Source organism: Dipodomys merriami, unplaced genomic scaffold (genome assembly GCF_024711535.1).
Source record: "Dipodomys merriami isolate MVZ:Mamm:240054 unplaced genomic scaffold, mDipMer1.0.p SCAF_3414, whole genome shotgun sequence".
NCBI lineage: Eukaryota > Metazoa > Chordata > Mammalia > Rodentia > Heteromyidae > Dipodomys > Dipodomys merriami.
The window spans coordinates 8,860-18,822 of NW_027204954.1; the positions used below are offsets into that span (position 1 = coordinate 8,860).

At 46.4% G+C, this 9,963-nt stretch overlaps 1 protein-coding gene across 3 annotated transcripts; it reads left to right on the plus strand.

Annotated features, from left to right (window-relative positions):
* The first annotated feature begins 353 nt into the window (after positions 1-353).
* LOC138803588 (heparan sulfate glucosamine 3-O-sulfotransferase 1) lies at positions 354-9,586 on the plus strand. Of its 3 annotated transcripts, none has more exons than XM_069987642.1 (3): positions 354-699; positions 2,090-2,245; positions 8,268-9,586. In XM_069987642.1, the coding sequence occupies exons 2-3, from the start codon at positions 2,197-2,199 to the stop codon at positions 9,260-9,262; spliced, it is 1,044 nt and encodes a 347-aa protein (XP_069843743.1). In that variant the 5' UTR covers positions 354-699; positions 2,090-2,196; the 3' UTR covers positions 9,263-9,586. The 3 variants fall into 3 exon arrangements, with proteins under 3 accessions (XP_069843743.1, XP_069843746.1, XP_069843744.1); XM_069987643.1 differs by lacking the exon at positions 354-699 and adding an exon at positions 5,012-5,196 and having other exon boundaries at positions 1,920-2,245; XM_069987645.1 differs by lacking the exon at positions 2,090-2,245 and having other exon boundaries at positions 358-699; positions 8,268-9,585.
* The last annotated feature ends 377 nt before the right edge of the window (positions 9,587-9,963 follow it).

A 9,963-nucleotide genomic window follows, 5' to 3' on the forward strand; every position in this document is an offset into this window, starting at 1 on the left:
GCTGCCTTCTGCGCCCAGCCACGCAGATGAAGTGCACTGAGAAGGAGCCTTGCTTCTCCTTCTTCTCTGGGCTGCTGCTACCCACACCTGGCTGCTTGGTACCCATTCACAGGGCACTTTGCAAGGCCTTGCTTTGTGCTGTCTCCAAAGAGAGAGCTGGATTGCTTCTGTGTATCTGTGTGTCACTGTCCTTTTGTTTCTTTTTGTCTTTTTTTTTTCCTTGAGCCCCTGGCTGGTTGAGTCACTGCAGCAGTTTGGATCGTGAACAAATGTGTTTGACTAATTATCATCCCTGGGACCCATTTATACTGTGCAGCATTTTTTTTTTCTTTTCAGAGGCAAAAATAGTGGCTGGCATTTGCAGGCTTGGCACCGGCCAGGCAATAAGGCAATATTCTGGCCACTCCATGTGTGCCATCTTACTTAACCTTCACTGCAAATACAGAGGGCCAGTGCCTCCCATCTCAGCCTCCGAAATTCAGAGGTTGTCTTGTGCATTCTAAATGGGAGAGCTGGGGTTTGAGTCAAGTTTCTGGCTCTAAATTCTCTGTTCATTCCAGGATCTCCCCTGGGTGCGTTCCAGTCTTGTTACCGGTTTGATCTTGTGAAACGGCCTCATTCCCATCCTGATTCCTTCTCTTTGCCATCTCCCATGATTGTTTTTAATCCTGGACCTGAAAACCAACTACCTCCACACAAGTAAGAAAACAAAGGGAACACGCAGAACACTCCTCCCACAGGCCAGGTGGGCAGAATCTGGGCAGACATGCGCATTCTAAGGCCCTTCATTCCTGGGATTGGAAATGAGTAAGCCAACTCCACCTGGTCCTGAGAACCAGTGCCTTAGGAATGCAGCACCCCAGGCTATCCCTCGAACACCCTGGACTAAAATCTGCCTCTCAGGGTTGCAAAGCACAGAACTCCTCCTTGCTTGCTTATCCGCCTCTAATCTTGTACTTTAGGAGGACAAGCGTTGCATGGGTAGGCTTCAAACTACCCTGCGGGGCGAGGTTGCATTTCTTATTTATGCATTCATTGTTTTGATTCTATCAGGGGACATTCACAGACTCCAAGATGGCGCTGAGAGTTACAGCTCCATGTCCCTGCTCCTATCATGACCCATTGCTTCCATCCCTAGCTAGACAAGGTATCTCTTTCCTTTAGTTCTAGAGAGTGATGTTTGTTACTGAGGTACTTTCAATATTTATTTTTGTAAATTTGGAAACTCTCAGCCTTTCAGAGGACTTAAGGCTGCCGAGAATGCCTGGACGAGTTGCATTCCAAGAGTCTTAAGCTCCTCATGAGGAAAATAGGGCCAATTTCTTTTTCACCAGACAGCTGATATGGTCCAGGGAACCTTATTAACATTATGTGAACTGACCTCTGGTTCTTGGGACTCTATAAACTCTTTTTAATCCCATCCTACCTGACAGCTATTGCTACTATAAGTCCAGACAAAAGCTCATGTCAACCTTTCTTGAGAAGTGTCATGTATAGGGAGCCAAGGTAGAGAAAATAAATATTTATGCTGGTCTGGAAATATCAGGGCCCTTCCACAGAGTGACAGTCAACGCTCAATTTGTTTCCTATTTCTTACTTTCTGAGCTGCCAAAGATGGAAATTTAACACCCCAGCAACAGGTTATTAAGTCATTTTGTAGAGATGAAAGTGCAGACCAGCTTGACTCCTAAAAAAGAAGAAATAACCTCATGCTTTTGATTGCCCAGAGGTTCAGTTGAAGAAGAAGAAGAAGAGGAGGAGGAGGAGGAGGAGGAGGAGGAGGAGGAGGAGGAGGAGGAGGAGGAGGAGGAGGAGGAGGAGGAGGAGGAGGAGGAGGAGGAGGAGGAGGAGGAGGAGGAGGAGGAGGAGGAGGAAGAGGAAGAAGAAGAAGAAGAAGAAGAAGAAGAAGAAGAAGAAGAAGAAGAAGAAGAAGAAGAAAAGTTATGTTGTCCAACTATCTTATTTAGGTTTCAGTTAGTTCTAGAAAATTCTATTATTTGATACCATGGAATGCTTGAACTGAGCAGTTCTTGCACAGTAACATATAAGATCTGGTACTTTCTGCTCTCTTATGTTGCTTTTGTACAAGTTTGGCCTGCTGTTTGGAATTCACTTCCCCCTGCCCACCGGGAACACAGACATGCAAAGGGAGAGATGAATGCCCAGAGCTTTGCAGATGGCCTTGGAATTTGAGCTATGACATTTCCTGATTCAGAGATCTTGAGCAGATCATTTACCCTAAATTGTAAGTTTCTAGTAAATGTCTGTATCTAGTGTGGGGAGAGGGGGAGGCAGGGCACTGATGTTTGTCATGTGCATGGCCCTGTGCTGTGTACTTGGTATGAATAGCATTCAATCCAGATGGCTCCCCTGTGAAGTAGGTTTAAGCCTGAGCTGAACATTGAACCCTCAAGAAAGGTACCTGAAGACAATTAGGTACAGGAATCCCACCTTGCATCTGTCTGATTGCAAACCCTTCTTTGCTTTCCAACTCCTCTTAGCCATGATTTCATTGCTTAGAAATATAAATAAAAGAGAGAACACCTCCCTGTCCATCATGTGGTAAGTGTTAAAAGAGATGATCTATGTGCCAGTACTTACTGCCTGGCACATGATGGCACATGTCCAGCAGGCAGCCCCTTCCTCTGTATCTCTTTTCCTGAATCTTATCAAGTACTTGTGGGCCATGATTAGATCACCCCTATTGCCCTAGAGGAGATTCTGACCACACCAGCTATATTCTTCTTCCTGTTAATGGCCAGTTGTTCTGCAGACAAGGTGCTGCTAGCACACCTCTGTTGCTGATGCAAGTTTCTATTCATGAAATATTATTCTTACTTCATTTGGGTCCATGAATGTGTTCCAGTGTTAGGACTAAGAGCCTCTGTTACAGTCAGGGTCATAATGAATTACGTGACAAGAAGACTTCAGAAGAAAAATTTAAAAATATTTTGAAGGGTTATGTTACAGCTTCCCCCCCTTTGAGATTAAAAATGTTTATGTCCTGTCACTATTAGACATACAGAAGCCCCTTGCAACATCTGGCTGATGCTTGACTCTCTAGAGATCGCTGGCAAAGCTACTACTCATATGATACAGACTTTTAAAATTCCTCTGTTTGCTAAATGGAAATCCTTTCTCAGTAACCTTTAGACATTGGCCTAACCGTTGATTGTCCTTAACAAGTTGATGTAACAAATAGACAGCAGTCCCTATAATGAGCCCAACAGCCAGAGAAGACCTGACAACAACCAAGAGGCTCAATAAGGTGCATTGTAGGGAGGGGCAATCAGTAGACAACCAAGGGATCTCCAAAAGTATTTGAGGACCATCAAATGGATTGATGTGAATGAGAGGGTGTCTGTGTACTAGGGGAGATGTTTGGGAAAAAAAAACAAACCTGACCTGATCATCAAACAGCAGCCTCAGAAAACCTAGAGCACCCTAGCAACCTAGAAATGGGGAGTCATAAATTCCAAGGCCAAAGATGGGTGGGTTTGAGTGGGTTCCAGAGGACAGATAGGTGAGTGAGGCTTAAGCCCAGATGAAGGTGCAACGTGAAGCTGGAGGGGCCACTTTAGGGGACACCCCCTTGCCCCCGATAGGAATTTGGATTAAATTCTAAAGCAAGTCCCCTTGTGGATGTTTCTGGAGTGCCCTGCAGGGTTCACCTGTGGTTTTATGTTCACATTGGGGCCTGCGGAAGCCTGGAGTCACTGGTGCGAGGAGTTCATGTCCTTTGACTTCCTGAGCCCCAGGGTTTGGTTTGTCACGGCAGCGCCTAGAAAACAGCACACAGAAATGGCTGTGTCTGCCCCTGGGAACTATTAATTGGCCTATGAGGAAGGAAGGTGCGTGTTTTGCTCATCCAAGCAAAGCTGAGTCTTCATAGAAATGCTATTGCTTATCCAAGGATCAGCACCGAGCATGAATATTTAACAGGGCTGAAGAACCAGACCAAGAGGCCCAGTTAGTAAGACTCATGCACACCCAGTTCTTGGTTAAGAATCAAACTGTTTGGCCCAGTAACTATTTGTACACTAACTGTAGGTCTTGCCAAGAAGTGAAGTGGGAAACAAAGACCCGGGCTTTGCCTACTCAGTGTTGGAATCCTTGCCCTGTCCCCCAGCTCTCTAGACAAAACCACTGCTTTCATCCTGTAGTAGAGACCACTCTGGTGGAGTTGGCAGGAAGAATATCCCATGAATCAAAAAGTCATCCTTAGCCCAGAGCCTACACAGGGCCATGACATAGACAAGAGAGGAGGTCGAAGGGATGGCCTCAGCTCCAGATGCTGTGGAGCATTCTAGATCCCTGCCCTTGACAGCTCCAAACTTCCAGACCATTCCATGTGTACAGGATGACCTGGTTCACTCCTTGTGGGAGAAGAGTGAATTTATCTTCAGGGAGAATAATGATTGCGTCTGTGCCTTCGGCAAGTTCAGACTCACCCTCCTGGTCCTCTTCCCACTCAGGAAGGCCTCCTCTGTGGCTTAGTGCTCCACGTGTGTTTTCCACCATAGCCTGGACAGGTACTATAAAGATCCACACAGTGGATTTTTTTAGGCATGATACAAAAGGATGCATAGGATTGTGCATAGTGATTGCACGTTGCAGTAGTGATATTTTGGATATATGTTGATCACATGAAATATGTTTTAAATGGCTCCTAGAAAATTTAAAAGGGCAGATCCAGCCTACAGTATATTTCTGTTGGACAACCCTGGCATATCATCTTATTTCCGTTTCAGTATAGTCATTGGGGCTGGTGGAAATGTGCCCATTTTACAGGCTGAGAAGCAAAGACACACTGACCAAGGTCAAAGCTAGAAGCATGATGCCTTCACCCCATCTACTAAACAGAACAGATTACTGGGTGTGACATCATGCTGGGTGTACCCCATGCATCAGCTGATTCTGCAGTTGGTGGCCAAGGAATTGACCTTGCTGGCTCTATTCTGTTGTGTCTCTCTTCTTTGGGGACCTCTTCAGCACAATCATTGTTTTATAGAAAGCAGTCATAGCAACCAAGGCTACGGGACTAGAAATCAGGATCCAAAATTTCCAAGTCCGGATTTGGAACTGTGGCTGTGGGAAGTCATCTCAAGCATCTTCACTGATAACACGAAAAGACAACATGACTCTCTTGGGCCGGAATTCCAAGCGTCATTCTGATGCTGAGATTCCATTGTCAAGGTCAGTGTGGCGCTGATGGAGCTTCCAGCTCCATCTGAACTTGGGCATCTTTTCTGGCTATGCCTCTGGTGGGTCCAAATGATTGAGCCACCAAAAGAAGTTGTCTCCCACTGGCTATTTTGTGTGCATACATATTCCATTGCATATTAGTGTATAGTAACATGGAGTATTTACTTAGATATGCATATGTGTATAAAAATACATATACGCAGTCTATATACATGTGTAGCATATATGCAAATATACTTATATGCACATATATAACATGTGTAGCTAGAAATATATGTATATTTACTCTGGCATAAACACACACATATATATGTATACACACAGATAGATATGATTTCAGCTAATTTTCCCCTGTAAAACTGAAATATATTTGGAATACAAAAGGTCTAGACATAAGTGCATTCATTTTTAGAAAGTATTAAAGTAGAAACAAGGGGCTTTTAACTACTAACTGCCTTTTTTTCATTTTCTTCTTTTTTTTTTCTTTTTTTTTGTAAAAGCCAAACTATATTTTGGCTGTCTGCTGGTAATTCCCCCTTTAGAAGCTGTCTCAGAGGTATCCTGTACTACCCAGAAAACAGCATCAACTAGCCAGACTATCTAAACAACAGATCTAGCTGGGTTATTGTTTTGTGGGTCTTCATGCAGAACTGATGCTTAGTTTTAGGTGTTAGTACTTTACTTTTCCCCTGGACCATGAAATCATATGTACATGTGATACACAAAGACAAACGTGCACACACACACACACACACACCACCACCACCACCACCACCACCAGGCCTATTTTTTTCTCTCCACATGATCATTTGAAAAGGAAATGAAATTTGACTGAAGCATTCTGAAACATTCATTTGACTGAAGCAAATAACCCATTACCCTCCCTGTACACCCCATCAGCACAACCCGCCTCAAACCACATCTTGCGTGGCCAACCCTCCTTAACACTTCTTCTCCTTAAAAAATATTTGCCACCTAATCTCTCAAGTGTCTGCCCTGGTGCACTCTCATTCTCTGATAGCAAATCTGGTCCATTGCTTGCTACATAACTTACATTTGTTTTTTCAAGGCAGGGGAAACAGATCAAGAAATTTAATCTGAAGTCCTGGGTTGTGTTGGTTGTTCATATATATATACATATATATATATATATTCTGGGATTAGAGGCATGAGTTACCATGCCTGATCCAGTCATCAAATGTTACTTGTTTTTAACATGGTGAAGTACAATTTAAACACATTCTAAAGAAGGGGATGGATCTTCTCAATAGAAAACATTTCACTGGTTTTATAAACATGGCAGGGCCCATAGTAGGCCTGTCTCTAACCCATCCCTTCAGTGTTGAAGCAGAGTTACTGAAGTGAGCATTCAAAGTCTCCTCTGGTCTGGAGACTGCCAAACACAGGTGCTCGTGCATCTGCTCCTCCACAGCCTCTCCCACAACATATCTGCTCTGGGAGGCCCCGACACCAAGGCTAAGTAGTCATTAGCCTGTGTGTGTCCTTCTGGGGTTTTACTGGCCGAATGCTGTCAGAAAGGTGAAGAAGAGGAATTGGGTAGAAGGAGGCAGTTTGAAGAATGAGAGCTGGAAATTTAGCTTTGAATCCGGGCTCTGATTTTAGAAATGGACTACATTTGGGGCTCCTTGGACACGTCGGTCACCTACAGAGTAGAAGCCTACACTGAGACTGAGCCAGTTGGGAGCTGCTTTATTCGCAGTCAGGCGCTATGTACACAAGCCATTTTGCTCTTCTGCTTACATCACTTTTCACCCCCTCTTGTCCACTGTAAGCATTTCTCCTGTGAAGACTTCTCCATTGTCACAGGCCAATAAAGGAATGTGCCTACCAACCTACTACCACATCTTTCTGCAGAGAGTCAAGTAACACTCACCAGAGGGTAGGCCTGGTGGCTCACACCTGTCACCCCAGTTACTCAGAAAGTGGAGATCAGGAGGATCTCATTCAAGGTCAGCCCAGGGGATGGGGGGAAAAGGTTGGTGAGACCCCCCATATCAACACTCCCAAAGTGCTGGGTGGTGGCTTGTATCTGTAATCTCAGCTCTGCAGGAGGCATCCATAGGAGGGTTGCAGTACGGGGACTCTGTCTGAAATGTGACTGAAGCAAAATAAAGGGCTGGGGTGTGGTTTGATGAGTAGAACCCCAAGGCCAGCTGCTGGCCAGGGCACTTTCTTCCCATGGTGGTGGCACCAGCGCTGGGGCCTGGCCTCGTGAGGCCAGCGTTGTCATGGCTCTCCATTCACCATGTGTCAAGCCCACATCAAGTTTCTCCTTGTTCCCTTCTCCTTTCTCTCCTTTCTCCTTGCTGCCCCAGTAAGACCGTTACCAGGGTCTTACTGGGTACTGGGTGATGGTTCTCTTGCTCAGGTTTGCTTGCCCTGGGAGAGGAAGAGCCCCTAAAAGGGCGGGGGTGGGGATGGGGGTGAAGAAACAAGCCTTGTTCTAGATCACTGACGGCTACTGAGACGTAGGCAGCTATTTCCCTGGTGTTTGGTGGAGCCCAGTGACCGAGATTTCCACCCTTTTCTGTAGGGCAGGGGTTGTGGAATGGTGGCCGAGAAGGGGTCTCTGGCCTTGTTTTTGTACCACGTGTGAGATAGCCATACGGAGATTCGCAAACAAATGAGGAAAAAAATAGAGGGAGTGTACTATGAATAAAAATGAGTGCATGTAAATTTAAATAAACAAAGTTATTGGCACACAGCCTTGGCCAGTGCTTTGGTCCTTCTTCTCTGGGTGCTCAAGATGTCTAACGTCACATTTGGAACAGTAATTACCATAGATGCCATGGCTCTACCTCCACCCCCACATTATAAATATATATATATATATCCCCAAAGATAAATATATATGTATATATACACACACACATATGCACATATATTTTTTTTTCACTCTAACCTCTTACAAAGTGTTACAGAGAGATGAACAAGACTCCAAAGAAGGTAAAACGCAGCGCCCAGACTACAGGTGTCCACGGTGTGGCTTCTCTCTTCCATTTGGGGTTAACACGTGTCCTTGTTCTTTTCTTTCTCCCCAGTAACCGGCAGCCTTCGACACCCATGTGCCACTGATCGGAGGTCGGTCCCTGCCGCGTGGGGCGCCCTGAGGCCCCCCCAGGTGTCCAGCATGGCCTGGGCGGCGCTGCTCCTGGGCGCGCTGCTGCTGGTGGCCCAGCCCCAGCTGGTGCCTTCGCGCCCGGCCTCTCCCGGGTTCGAGCCCGGCGATGGCGGCGTGGGGGTCGCCCCCACCAACGGCTCGGCCCGGCAGCTGCCTCACACCATCATCATCGGGGTGCGCAAGGGCGGCACGCGCGCGCTGCTGGAGATGCTCAGCCTGCACCCCGACGTGGCGGCCGCGGAGAACGAGGTGCACTTCTTCGACTGGGAGGAGCACTACAGCCAGGGCCTGGGCTGGTACCTCAGCCAGATGCCCCTGTCCCTGCCACACCAGCTCACGGTGGAGAAGACCCCGGCCTACTTCACCTCCCCCAAAGTGCCCGCGCGCGTGCACCGCATGAACCCCGCCATCCGCCTGCTGCTCATCCTGCGGGACCCCTCGGAGCGCGTGCTGTCCGACTACACGCAGGTGTTCTACAACCACCTGCAGAAGCGCAAGCCCTACCCGGCCATCGAGGAGTTCCTGGTGCGCCATGGCCGCCTCAACGTGGACTACAAGGCGCTCAACCGCAGCCTGTACCACGTGCACATGCAGAACTGGCTGCGCTTCTTCCCGCTCGGCCGCTTCCACATCGTGGACGGGGACCGCCTCATCCGGGACCCTTTCCCCGAGATCCAGAAGGTGGAGAGGTTCCTGCGCCTGGCGCCCCAGATCAACGCCTCCAACTTCTACTTCAACAAGACCAAAGGGTTCTACTGCCTGCGGGACGGGGGCCGGGACCGCTGCTTGCACGAGTCCAAGGGCCGCGCGCACCCCCAGGTGGACCCCAAACTCCTCCACAAACTGCACGAGTACTTCCACGAGCCCAATAAGAAGTTCTTCGAGCTGGTGGGCAGAACATTTGACTGGCACTGATGGGCGATCATGGTCCCAGGCAGCAACCCAGACCTGTACATCCAGAGGAGGAGGGAGAGAATTTAAAACAGAAAGAAAAGGCATTTAAGCTATAATTTATTTGTAAAAACAAACTGCATAAATTACTTCTGTACAGTATTAGATTCACAATTGCCATATATATATATATATGAATATAAATATACTAGTTATATTTTTCTACTTGTTAAACGGAGGGCATTTTTGTATTGTTTTTTCATGGTTGTTAACGTTGTGTAATATGTTATATGAAAGAACTAAACTATTTCACTGAGAAAAAAAAGATTTTTCTGGAGATACTTTCTTTTTTTTTTAATATAATTAACTGGCCCCCAACTCGTGGTCTCTATTTTATTCATGGCAGAAAAAAGAAAGATGATTCCTCGCTACTTCTCCTCACCTGTCTACATTGTCCTTTTAATTTTGAGTGTCTCCCTATCATCATCAGATGTATTTCTTTCTTTTTTTTTTTTTTTACTTACATCGTGAGAATTGTCTTCTCTTAGATTCTCTTTTGGCTGTGGGAGAGCTGTTAGGCATCGGTCTCCGTGGGGAGTTTAACCCTTGGTAAACTTGTAGCAGACATGACAGTTCACTGGTTGGAGAAGCAGGTAATAGCTTGTAGAAGGTTATTTATGACTTGATTTTAACTTAAAAAAAAAATAGGACTAGGACATATCCTT

Coding starts and splice junctions, on each gene's coding strand:
- LOC138803588 (XM_069987642.1), top strand. CDS start 2,197: ATGACATTTCCTGATTCAGAGATCTTGAGCAGATCATTTACCCTAAAT. Junction 2,246..8,267: donor CAGATCATTTACCCTAAATT/GTAAGTTTCTAG, acceptor CTTTCTCCCCAG/TAACCGGCAGCCTTCGACAC.